Source organism: Panicum virgatum, chromosome 3K (assembly GCF_016808335.1).
Source record: "Panicum virgatum strain AP13 chromosome 3K, P.virgatum_v5, whole genome shotgun sequence".
Classification (NCBI taxonomy): Eukaryota; Viridiplantae; Streptophyta; class Magnoliopsida; order Poales; family Poaceae; genus Panicum; species Panicum virgatum.
The window spans coordinates 51,022,679-51,035,990 of record NC_053138.1 but is presented as its reverse complement, the minus strand read 5'-3'; the positions used below and the strand labels follow the sequence as shown (position 1 = coordinate 51,035,990).

Sequence of the window (13,312 nt, the reverse complement as noted above, 5' to 3'; positions counted from 1 at the left end):
CAGTCAAGTAGTTATGTACCATTTAGCTCTCTGCTTCCATTTTTACTACAGAATATTGGAAAGGGGAAGAAGAAATATATCAGGATTCAGGAAGGATAGTGGTGACCTAGCAAGACAGTAACCGCACTTTTCAAAATAAGGTTTGTTTCTCTTAATTGTTGATGATTCATTGCAGTGAGTCATTGGCAAATGTTGCCAAACTGTCGTACTACAGATGTTCTGTTCTGAGTTTGAATTGGCCCCTTAATTTCAGTTTCCAAACTTTACTGAGAAGGATAATGGGAACTTGCGTGGTACTCCTTGCTTTTGTATCATGCATGTATTTAGTAAGTTGTTTAGTGGCTCAACGACCATGCTGTTGTTTTTAGGTCGATCAGGCTCTGTAGCCTATGCGTATTATAAAAAATCTATACCATGTTCACAGTAATGTTTCTTAGGTTGGTTGTTTTTTTAGTTACCTTGCAGCACTGAAATAAACTCAGGTAACTGGTGCCAAGATTTCCTGAATGCAACCATTTTGTTTTTTGGCACTGTATCCTTTTAACCTTTTGATTGATTATATGCTCAGCTTTTTTTTTTTTTTTTTGCGGACTGAGCGATAGCTCAGTTGGTGAGCGCTCCCGCCGAGGACGCTGCCCACCCGGGCTCGAACCCGGCGTGCCGCACAATAAAATCCCCCTCGCTGGCAAAGTCCAGGGTTCGGGGGGTTTTCTGCGGCCGGTTGCCGCAAGGCTTCCTCTTAATGAAAAACGGTGGGGCCGTCATACCCCCCCGGCCGCGTTTTTATATGCTCAGCTTTTTCTTAAAGCACAGCTCATGCCATACTATGACTGGTCGTTCATTCCGAAATGGTAATCATCATGTTTCTTGCTAGATTTTGATTCATTATTTTAGTCTCAACAAGTTCTTTTTTCCTGTAACTCTCCCTACAAACACTTCAATACTGAGTTTAATGCATCTCAGAAATTAGCCAGTACTCAACATGGGTTAGTTGTAGGCTTGCAGTTCTTGCTTTTGCTTCCTTTTAGCTTGTGTATGACAGTATGAGTTGAGTAGTTAGCTGAAGTAGGTTCTTGCCATTGTTTTTCTAAATTTTGAAATGTTTTTTATGTGCAGGATGGTTTTCTCGGTTTCTTGAGTGTCTTGGCACTTCATTGTCATTTTGAAATTATGTAATCAACAAAGGATATTAATTTTGTTTTCCCACCAATATATATGTTGTCAATACTTTTGGTCATGGGTTATGAGAGACAGTATAATTTTTAAGTTTTTTACCTACAAAATGCTGTAAACATCTGGTAAGATGTGCAATTATCGTGGAAATGTAATCTTATAACTATTTGGTTAATGATTAGTGAAACTGAACCCATGTCCACGGGAGATGCAAATAATGAAACCACCTTTAGCTTTCGGCTTTTGGATTTTGTGTGGTTTATTGTTATTAGTGAATTATGTCCAATAAACTTATGGGGGCAAAAATATGTCAATGGGATGCAGAGTGTAAAAGGCAGACATATGAGGGCTTTCCTTTTTTTTTTCTACGTTATTGCTAAATGATAATAATTGGACTTGTAGGTTCACTTTATAGTTTTAGTTTATTGATATGGTCTGTTTGCTGATCTCAAACATTGTTACTTTCTTGCTCACCTTGTTGTCTTTAATTTTTGTTTTAACCCATAGCAACGTACGGGCACACGAACTTTAACTATATTCTATTAACGAGTTGAGCTATACGTGAAGCCTTGTATATACGCACATGGTAGACACGAATGCGTGCACAAATACTAATACACACTAATACTCAGTCCACCTCCCATCTGCGTCTGTGGCATGGTGCGGCTGCGGCGAGTACCTCTCAGGATACCTTATTTGCCTCTCCCATCTGCATCCATAACCTTATTCTCTCAGCGTACCTTATTCTCCAGTTTTCATCTTGACCAACAGGTTCAGGAACTCCATAACCTTCATATTTCAATTTCAACCGTGAGTTAAGGAACTATAATTCAAGGGGTGCTAGATTTAAACAATAATAAAGTTGATTCAAAATTAGACAAACAAGATTGTTTTTTTTTTGCGAAAGTAGACAAACAAGATTGTTGGGTCTTATTCCTTTAAGAATACTAACCTGTGACGGGTCCTTGAGGGAGTACAAAGCATAGGTCTCCCTGGCCGTCTCTGTGACGACAATCCCGACTCCAGTGGTTTCTCTCCGAAGAGCCTGAAATAAACAACTTATTAGGTAAACAAAGTCAAAAAGTCATTTGCTTGTTGGTTGTGCAGAAGCATACCTCGAAGGCGTCTTCATCTGTCTTATCATCTCCAATGTAAATTGGAAACACTTCAGTGGAGTCGCCTAGTCCGAGGTGCTTAAGAAGGTAAAGAACGGCTTCCCCCTTGTTCCAACGGATCGGTGGACGTATCTCGTGTACCTTGAAAAAAGAAAATAGAGTAATATAGAAAGTAAACAAATGTTTTAATTAGCTCCAAATAAAGTGACAATTTGGATAGCAGATTATGCCCGGGTGAGAAAAAAAAAGGTCTCCACAACTGAATTTTTCTTCCTTCTTTCATCTTTCTTCTTCCTAACTAAATTCAGGTGGAAAAAACTCCCCCTGCAACTGAATTTCTAACTGCTGTCATTTTATACTAGATTTACTTGTGAAGATATCGCACTAACTTATTTGTAGAATGAGGAGTACAAACGATTCAGGTGTGTTCTACAGTGCAGTTAATCTGGGTATGAAACTCCTCTAAGATACCTGATTTTTTTTCTTAAAAAAGTTGCATGTATGTTAACAAAATTCGGGTGTTGGGAAGAAAAATTTTCGCCCGGCTGTGGAATAGACTGTAACACGTAGCAAAACTATTTTTCGGTATAAATCTACTTGTATTGTTTTCAAATATCCAAATTCTAGAGATAGTTTGGAATTGGTTCACCTTTTTATGACTGGGTGAGTAGATCTTTTGAATTGTTCACTTTTTTATGACTAGGTGAGTAGATCTTTTCAGCAAGAAAAAGAAACGCATCATGTGTCCTTGTGTCAACTTGAGATCACCCCCCTCTCTCTTCAGGACCTCCTCCACGGCCTCTCGAACACAGATGTGGTCCTGCAAACAATAAAGAAGAAAATATTTTACTAAAATATTGAACATGTTTGTATCAAATAATTGGGCTAAAATGGGCTTTAAAGATAAATGTCTTACATATCTTCCACAAGATACATAGGAGCCCCTGAAGGAAGAGCCTGCCTGCGGTGGGCTTGGCTGACAAGGTGGTGGCCTTTTTGTCGCTCGCTTCTTCATCGGGCCCATCAAGGCCCATTCACCGAGCAGTGGGCTGTGCGCAGCTCACGAAGGAAAAAAAAAATCCGCCGGTGGCCCCTTAACTATTGCTCAAGTCCGCGTTTTTTTATTTTTATATTTTTCAAAATCGTTTTTTACATAAATATATTTTCGGTTTCATAATTTACCGCGGTAGGGATCTTAATGTAAATAAAATTTATTTTTAATTGCATTTTGGCCCCTGGGGGGAGCCTGCCGCCTGGCAGCGGAGCGGCAGGTACCCGCCGCCCGGTAGGGGGACGGCAGGCCCCTCCCGCAGGTTAAACCTTGCCCGGCAGTGCGGCATTAGATGTGGTTTTAAATATTTTGGATAGAAATAAAAACCGTTAGTAAAGTAGATGAATATGAAAAGTATAACTTAGCAATTCATACACATACGCAACTGAGAACGAAATAGGTGATGCATGAGAACGAAATAAGTATAAATGACGACATGTTCATAACAAAAATACAGAAACAACTAGAAGCACCTCCTAACCACCCCGGCCATGTCGACCTCTTTTACGCTGTGCGTGGACGTGGTCTGTAGGGTATGTGTGTCGGTCTGGAGGCCCTACGTCTCTACCTGGACGTCCGGTGGCCACAGGTGTCTGGAAGGTAGGATCGGCATGCTGGTTAGGTGTAGAAAATAACCGACTCCAGTCTTCGAAGTTCGCCTCCAAGGTATCTTGTGTGGCCCCTATGCAGTAGCAATTAAGATATCTTAATCATCATCTTATAAGTCATCTATTTGGGTACATATTCATCATACGTACCTATTGGTGGTGGATACAAAGAAGGACCCATATCAGAAAGCTGGTGGTGCGATCCTGTAAACCGTTCAAATTATTTAAAATATTCATAGAAATAAGAAGAACATGATAAATTCGGATTACGGATTAGGTATTTACCTTGCGTTCCTTCTGCTGTCGTCATAGGGTAATACGAAGAAGGTCCCGCATCATATAAGTGTTGTGATCCTATATGTAAATGCAAAAGGAATTTGACTTCATACCAAAATTAATTGAAATTAAGATATGGACTATATGTTTACCGAAATGTCGTGGTGGTGCCTGTGTTGGTTGAAATGACATCCCTGCAGCTGGTGTCATGGTACTAAACTGGGTCCCTCCATGAGGTTAATAAGGTGGGTGTCCATCACCTATATGGACTGAGAATTAATTGTTGTTATCAAAGTAGAAAGTCAGTAAGTATCCTCACGGATAATGCTGCTGAGACCAATAAGGTGCTGGGGAAGGCTGCTGCTGTGTGGGACCACAAAGAAACGAGGTCGAGGTTTGAGATGAACCGTAGGAGTCCTCGTACGATGTCCGGCTGCCAAAGGCTTCAAGCATGGAATGGGCTCTTTGTGAAACTCGGGTCCAAGCCAACTCTTGCTCATTCCTATCCATCATAGATCCCGCTCGAATCCTCATCAAATTCGCCCTGGCATCTACGTCCATCAACCTGCACATTTCAAACTGCATGCAAGAAAAAAGAAAGACATTAACACTCTAATCCAAAGTATTTGAAAAGCGATGATAACTTTGACTCACCGCCCCAGCTAATGCCTCATCCCTATGTCGTGCATAGCCATCCTGTGGGGTCGCAACATGCGGCTCTGGATGCATGTCAGCATATATCAAGCGGCAATGAGTCTTAGGCTGGTACCAGCTCAGGTACGCCCTGTACGAAGCCTCCGTGTGTGCAGGGGTCGGAAGCATCACGTTCTCCTCTGCCTGGTCCCAGCCATTGACCCAAGGCTGCACCCTTGTCACCCACATGTTCGAGAAGGGTTGACCAGCCCTCGACAAACTAAATATTGATTAGTTAAAGCAGCAATGCATTATCACTGAAATGACATATGAATCATTACCTGTGGTCATGACGTTGGACCCGATCCAATGCTGACAGCACAGGATACAACTGCCTTTGACCGAACTGCCTCCTGACTCTGTCCGGGTAGTGGGCCTCAATGTAAACGCCGTACACCAACGCTGTAGTTGTCATCCAAAGGCCCTGGTCCTGAGAGCAAACCAAAGATATCCCGAATGGTGCACGAGTGTTTTGGTGCACGAGTGTTTATAGCCAACTGGGAGTAGGGCTCCCACACAACGTCTTCAGGTATCAACCGATCAAACTCAGCTACAAACTCAAGATAGGACTGCTAAGACTGTACGTGGGCCCAACTCTTCTGCACGAAATTAATAATATATATCAATAAGAAATACAAAGAGGGTTAAACAAAGCAACAGAATTGCCAATAGAATAATACGAGTAGCAGTCATTTCCGTACCTGACGAGCGTACTAGAGAGTCCCCATGGTCGGCCTATCATCCTCGGTGTCACCATACATATCCGGCTCATACGGTGAGTGGTCGATAATCGGACGACCAATTGCTATCCTCTCGTACGACCAAAGCTGTAGCAGAATCGGACATCCTGTAAGAATTGCATTGTGCTTATTTTGCACCGATGCCTTGCAGAGGCCACGGTACGTGGCTGCAAGTACCGATGAACCCCAACTGTATTGAGGCATTTCCTCCACAGCTGCCTCTGCGATCTCCTGTGCGTAAGGCACAAGCACCCTATCCACATAGGCCCCGTGTGAGTTGTTGAACATTATGTATCCAAACAACCACAATAGTTATGCCTCAAGGGATCGAGTGACACTATCCTCATCAGCATCATGTGCCAAATTGTCGGACTGCATAGAAAAGATGAACATTTATGAGTACAAGATCAATTATAAAATAAAACCATAACTGCACTAGTCAAAAGCATAACTCTAACATTACTCATAACAAAATGAGGTGTGTACCTAGAACTGCAGAATCCATGACTTGGCAGGCCCTGTTGCTTTTGGGTGCTCCTCTACATCAATCGCGATGTCAATATTTGCAAAACGCTCTTCTAGATCGTCCAACCACGTAGACGGGACAACGCGAGGCCCTACGGCATCCCCACTGATAGGAAGACCCAGCAGCATCACAACGTCCTGTAGGGTCAGTGACATCTCCCCACAAGGGAGGTGGAACGTGTCTGTCTCAGGCCTCCATCTATCAACTAGAGCCGTCAGTAGGGACCTGTCCAGCTTTGCCAAACCACTCTCAGCAAGACGGCCTATAGTAAGAAGACCAGCCTCACTCAACCTGAAAAGTAGAACGATCAAAGGTAAGTACATTATGTAGGAAACGTATACGAAACAAACATATCCTCAGAAACATAATCCGACGACATATCACCTGGGCACCCATCGTGGGTCAACAGGAATCAACTCCGCTGGTGGATGTGGACGCAGCACGTTAAGTTTCACGCGCTGAACCACTGCAGGGAAGGACCGGTGCGACGAGTCTATGACTCGGTCAAGTAGAGCTGGCGTATCTTCGGCCATACCTAACACAAAAATATAAGTTTTCTACATTTTCTACAATTTATTTGAAATTTTCATAAACTTTTCTAGCATTTTCTAGCATTTCCTACAATTTTTGTACATTAAATTTTTATAAATAAATTTTTCTAACATTTTCTACAATTTTTCTGTATTTTCTACAATTTATCTGAATTTTTCATATACTTTTCTAGCATTTTCTACAATTTCTGAGCATTTTTTAAAAAATTTTCTCGCATTAAACAACTAATCAATACCACAAAAAGGTTGGTAAACCTAAATGGTTTTTTTTAAAAAAACTAATCTTAATTCTATATAAATTATAATAAAAAACAGTACCTAAATCGCTAAAATATCATTACTGCTGCATACACTAATTATAGAATTAAACATACAAAAAATTTAGAATAAGAAAGTTGAGAAATATTTATTACCTGCGGTTCGGATCCAAAATCCGGCACGGCTTCGCTGCTGCAACTCCCTCCCTCACCCTCTCTGGATGTCGTGGGAAGCAAATGAGGGGGGAGGGAGGAGCTCAGCCTTTTATGTAGAGGGGGGCTTGCCGCCCCCTGCCGGGCGGCAGGCTCCCCCCAAGAGCCAAAATGCGAATAAAAATAAATTTTATTTATATTCAGGTCCCTACTGCCCGGCAACAGGGCGGCAGGGGGCCGGCTGCCCCGTAGCCGGGCGGTAGGGGTATAAAACTGTAAATTATGAAACCGAAAATATATTTCCGTAAAAAACGATTTTGAAAAATATAAAAATAAAAAAAAACGCCTCAAGTCCAAGTTTAGTCCTTGAACTCGAAAACCATAAATCCACGGGCCCTCAACTTTTGAAATCGAGTACATTTGGCCCACCTGGTGGTTTTGCTGGTGGTTTTGCTCTTTTGCCCACGTGTCACGAGATTTCATATCTCCTCTGTCCGAGCTTCAAAATATACAAATAGTATATCCGTTTTGATCGTTTCGACGAGCTCTTCGACATGGAACTATCCAAATTATCTTTTAAGGTAGTTTCCAATGATGATATCTTTTATGTCCATTTTGGTCCAATTTGCATATGCTCTATTTGAGGTTATTTTTTTTTGTATTTTCTGAGCATATTCTTGTGTTTAGTGGTTTTAGATATTGTGCAGAAATATGCTCAAAAAATATAAGAAATGACGTCAAGTAGAGCATATGCAAATTGAACCAAAATGGACATAAAAAGATATCATCAGTGAAAACCACCTCAAAAGCTAATTTGGATGGTTCCATGTCGAAGAGCTCGTCAAAACATCAAAATTGGATATATTATTTGGAGCTCAGATATTGGAGGTATGAAATTTAGAAATTTAAAATCAAGACGGGCAAATCAACTTAATACCCGTGGCCAAAACCACCAGCAAAACTGCCGGGAGGGCCAAATGTATCCGGTTTCAAAAGTTTAGGGACAGTAAATTTCTGGTTTTCGAGTTCTAGGAGCCAAACTTGAACTTAGTTGAGGGGCCAGCAGCAGACTTTTTCCGCTCACGAAAGCACAGCCCCTGCTGGCCGCGGCTCCCAAGTCCCACTCCCAGGTCACGTAATATTCGTAATCGTCCCTTTGATGATGGAAGCGCGTGCTTGGGTTGTTGGTGGTGGCCGTTTGGCTGGCAGTCTTCTTCGTCAGGTACACCGGCCACGCAACAGGACAACACCTTGCACACGTAAAGACCGGGTCTTTCTGAATATATTTATTTTGAGAGAATAATGGCAATGAAGTTAGTGGAGTAAGTAGTACTCCCTCCATTCAATTTTGATAGATATATTTCCATATGACACAATGACCAAGGGCACCACAAGTGTGCTTATCAATCTAATAAATGTCACAGACTTTTTTGTTGGTCCTCCAATATTTTAACTAGGAACTCCTTGTAACTAGTGCTATTTATTGCCAATACCCATGCTAATAGTAAATATAGCTATCATTTTTGAACATTTAAGTTTTTGAAATATAGCTATCAAAAGTGAATAGAGGGAGTATGATTTGAATGGCAATAAACTTAGACCTTGACCTGCATCAAAGGAATCATATGCATCAAAGGAAGTCCCGAGCGCCCCTTCCCCTTCCCCTTCCCCTTCCCTTCCCGAGGCCCGAGCGCCCCTTCCCCTCTCGAGCGCCGCACCCCTTCCCTTCCCCGGCCTCGCCGCCGCCTGAGAGGGTCGCCGGAAGTCCGGCGGCCACAAGGACGGCGGCGGCGAGGAGCTCCACAGCTTTTCCCCAGTTTTCGCCTTCGTCTAGATTTGGTTCGAGCTGTCATGGGTGGTGACGGCGGCGGCGGCGCGGGCGTCTACGGCAGCGGCAGCGCAGGCATCTACAGCGGCGGCGACGCCGGTGTGGTTCCCGCGGTGGGGGCTAGGCGGCATACGATGCGGTTCCCACGGTGGTGGTCCGGCGGTTGGCGTCCTGCGTCGTGGCTGCCCGTGCGGGGGTGGCGCGGGTCGTCTTGATCCGGTGGTGGGGAGCGGAGTTCGCCCCTGCGTGTCGCCGGCGAGAGTGGCGGCGGCCCGTGGCTCCTGCGGCTCTCGTCGCAAGCAAAGTCGCTTTCCTTGGCTGAGCTCAAGGTTGATGATATCTGCTTCGCTCCAGTAGCCGCCGCCATGGGGCTTGCCTCCGGTTTCCGCCTCCTGTCGGGGTCCTTGCTTGGCGCTCGCCATGGTATTCTTTTGGTGTGTAGGTTCTCGGGCGAAAATCTAGCTTGTGCCGGTGATGATGGTGCCATGGGTATCATTTTTCTTGTTGAAGACATTACCGTGAGAACCATAGTCTGAAGGAACAGATTCAGGTGAAAGCTAAAGAACCGATTAAGTGGTTCGGATGGCGGCAGCATTTTTATGGTGCTCCTCTTGAGGCGTCGTCTTGGAGTTCTTGATGGCGACACCATATGCAACACAAAGGCACAGGACCACCGACGATTTTTACATCAAATATTTCTAAGAAGACAATTAATGTGAAATTTATATTACAACATGAGGACCAAGCAGTTGAAAGAAGGACGTAGAAGATGATCGCTCGTTTATTTGTTCCTTTCTTGTCTTTTGTGTTTCTCAGTTGGAGATTTGGGGTGTAAGTACTCGTGTAAGTTTCTGGCTCTATGGCCAAATTTGTTCTCTTTTAGTGGTAGACATTCATTTGTGCATGTTCAAGACCGGAATTTTTCGAAAATCTAACAAAAAAAGACCTTACCTGCATATCTATCATATCATATGCATTGCCAGCGGTGCTCCACATCGGTGAAGCCCAAGCCACACTACATCCGCAGTCCTCGTCGCTGCGTACTAGCTGGCAATGTTTACCCACCAACTCAAAGTGCAAACAACTCTGGCTTTTTAAAGGATTAATTATTCAGACACCTTTTTCGTCAGTCCGGCGAAAAGCAAGGGATGGAGGCGCACTGCACTGCTGTGCTGATATAATATACCCCCTGCTGCGTGCGTTCGTTCATCAATCCGAGCAGCTAACGCGGGCTCTTCCTAGCCGCGAGAGAGAGGGAGGGACGGAGGGAAGTCCAATCCCCAGCTCCGCTGCTGGTCTGCGGGAGCTCCAGCAGCACGACCGGCAACAGCCTCTCAGCAGGCCACGTTTTCCGTCCGTCTTTTGGTAAGTCGTGCCTCGATTTAGATCTTAAAGCAAGTATTATAGATTTCGTCCGCTTGCCGGCGAAATGAGTTCCAGCTCATCTGGCTACCGAGCTGGCGGGCGGTGGGCCCCTTAAGTTTTTAATGCGCTGCACTACTCCGTTGGGACGTGGAACGATAAGAGTGGGCATGCAGGTAAAAAAGTGCATCTCGCCCGTTGTCAGTCGACGTCTCGCGACTCGCTCGCTTTCTTCTGTCTCCTACTTTCTCTCTCTTCCGCATCACATTCAGCCAGTTCCGCGCCCGCTATAATACTTGCTCTTACACCTAGATTAGATCTGAGAGTCATTTGAAGTCAAACTTTTTTTATTTGCACCTAGATATGAGATTGGATTGTGTTTCCACCATTCTCTTAGATCCAATATAATTGGGTTCTTAACAATATAATATGCTTAACAAGATGAAATCAATACAATGTTGCATATCCTAAGAAGACATTATGTGTGTATAGACAAGTCATATGTACCACTAGCGAGTACAAATCAACCTACGTCTGAACTTAATGACCAATATTTTCTCAAAATAAGTTGACATAATTGAATAAGTTTTTTTTTGGAGGTGATATTGTTGAAATAAGTTGATATAGAATTCATTCATGCGTTCTAAAAGAGCTGAGGTTATGTCGTAACCTTTTTTTTGGCTCAATCATGTCAGCATCAAGATGGGCCTAGGATTTCTACTTTGTTGCTTGAGAGGGTCTCGGAAGACGATGACTACTTCATCTCAAGATCTGGCAGTCAGCTCATCGACAAGGCATCACCGCAGCCAGCCTCATTCATCCCAGATCAGCTCCGCGGAAGCACTGCCTGCCCTAACCAGCAGCAGCTCTGACCCCAAGCAGAGTCATGAGCCACAGGGACAAGAACAGGAGGCAACTGAACCACCTGCTGAACCAATAAACTGCCCCTCCTCCATGCGCCGCTTTTCCTTTCCCGAGCTCCAAGAGGCCACCGACAGTTTCAACGAGGGCCGAAAAAGAGGATCCGGAGGATTTGGGAAGGTCTTCGAGGGCCAACTGAATGATGGAACCAAGATTGCGGTGAAGAGGAGGGACCCGGAGTCTGAACAAGGCCGTAAGGAGTTCGTCACAGAGATTCAGCTCTGTTCAGGCCTGCGTCACCCCAATGTGTTGCCCCTCCTTGGCTTCTGTGACCAAGGGAACGAGATGGTTTTGGTTTACGAGTACATGGGGCAAGGCACACTGGCGAGCCGTCTCTATGGCTCCCGTAGAGACGACCCCTGTCTCGGATGGGAGCAACGGCTGAAGATCCTTATTGGTGCGGGAAGAGGCCTAAATTACTTTCATACTTGTACCGAGAGAGGAATCATCCACCGTGATGTGAAGGGACCAAACATACTGCTCGACGATAATCTCGTCGCAAAGATCGCTGACTATGGGCTCTCAAAGGTTGGGCCTGAGTTGGATCGAACTCATGTCACCACTGACGCCAAGGGCACTCGTGGGTACATGGATCCTGAATATTGCTACAACAGCAAGCATGTGACCCCGCAGTCAGACGTCTACGCTTTCGGTGTTGTTTGTTTGGAGGCACTCTGTGCCAGGAAGGCGATCGACGAGCGACTTCCATGGCAGGAAGTGGGTCTGGCTCCATTGGCAGAGCGAAAACTCGAGGAGGAAGGACACCTACGAGGCATCGCTGACCAGAGGATCTCCGACACCATCGGGCCAAATTCCCTGAACAAGTTCGCCAAGATAGTGAAGAGATGCCTGGCGGAGAAACGCAAGAACAGGCCATCGATGGAGCACGTCATCGCACAACTGACGATCGCTTTGCAGCTCCAAACGGGCCGCGTGTTTGGCGACGGCGACGGCGACTCGTCGGGCTCTTGCTCCCCGCCCTGCCCATCCGATTCTAACGACGAGCGCTCCGATTCCTCGGACGAGCGTCGCGCCAACAGGCCTGGGTTACTGTGGTCTGTGCTTCCCGTGCTAGATGCATGGAGCCCCTCCTAAGCCTCTTCTATGAATTTGTAGCCATTAAAGTTTGAAAGGAATAGCTATAGGTAGAAGATGAAGTGAATAAGCCCCTCCTAATAATTTTTCTAGATCCGCCACTGCCTGTGGAGGGCAAGGCGGCCTGCTCCTCTGCCATGGAGGCTGTCAGAAGAAGATGCCGTGGATAGCTAGCCTCTGGGTGAACACAAATGCCCCGCAGATGCCGTCTAAAATTAACCGTTGTTAGGCACCCATTGTCATGTACTAGTAAGCTCCATCGGAGGTCCATTTCCATATAATCTCATCTTTATTGGGCCTCAGCTTTTTTTGAGACTCGCTTGTAAGCTAAGCAGGTTTATCTGATAAGCTGCAATCTGGACAATCCGCTGTCTAAATAAGCTGGGCGTTTGATAATTCTGATTAAATATAAAATGGCATATATACCCCTACAATTGATGATATCTCATTTGATTCATTATAACCATCTGAAGGCAATGATGATATTTTTTTAATGATTTCAACGTACAAATACAGTTCCATCTATAAAGTGCTACAAACATATCAATTTGTACTCCTCAATATTGCATCCACTCCTCATAGGGTCGTTGGTGCATAGTTATTAGGATCAGCTGTCCGACCGAAAAAATTGAAACTGGAGCCCTGACCAATCTTGTTCCCATAAAAGATCATATGTGCATTTTGAGGACAAGCAACGACGACTCCCCCGCGTCGTCACGTTGGGGGCAACACGAGCGGCTCCCCCGTCCCCCCCCCCCCAACTCGTCCCACGCCCCTTCTCCTCGCCGCCGCCGGAGTTGCTCGCCGGAAGCCCGGAGGGCAGCGAGGAGGGCGGCGGCGGGGCCATCAACTACCCCCTCCCCTCCTTATTGCAGTGCCGCAGGCGTGGTCGGCGGCCAGATCCACGCCGGAGCTGGGCGGATCCGCCCGGATGGTGGCCGGATCCGCGCTCTCCCGGCGTTT

At 45.2% G+C, this 13,312-nt stretch overlaps 1 protein-coding gene and 1 long non-coding RNA gene across 2 annotated transcripts; one reads left to right on the top strand and one right to left on the bottom strand.

Annotated features, from left to right (window-relative positions):
* Nucleotides 1-3,859: 3,859 nt before the first annotated feature.
* LOC120701521 lies at nucleotides 3,860-4,479 on the bottom strand. Its single transcript, XR_005686140.1, has 3 exons — nucleotides 4,376-4,479; nucleotides 4,233-4,244; nucleotides 3,860-4,021 (listed from the first exon to the last, which is right to left on the bottom strand). It is a non-coding gene; the product is annotated as an uncharacterized LOC120701521 (long non-coding RNA).
* Nucleotides 4,480-8,756: 4,277 nt separating this feature from the next.
* LOC120699499 (receptor-like protein kinase HERK 1) lies at nucleotides 8,757-12,697 on the top strand. Its single transcript, XM_039983503.1, has 2 exons — nucleotides 8,757-10,336; nucleotides 11,029-12,697. Exon 2 carries the CDS (start codon nucleotides 11,036-11,038, stop codon nucleotides 12,347-12,349), a length of 1,314 nt encoding a protein of 437 aa, XP_039839437.1. The 5' UTR covers nucleotides 8,757-10,336; nucleotides 11,029-11,035; the 3' UTR covers nucleotides 12,350-12,697.
* Nucleotides 12,698-13,312: the final 615 nt, after the last annotated feature.

Coding starts and splice junctions, on each gene's coding strand:
- LOC120699499 (XM_039983503.1), top strand. CDS start 11,036: ATGGGCCTAGGATTTCTACTTTGTTGCTTGAGAGGGTCTCGGAAGACG.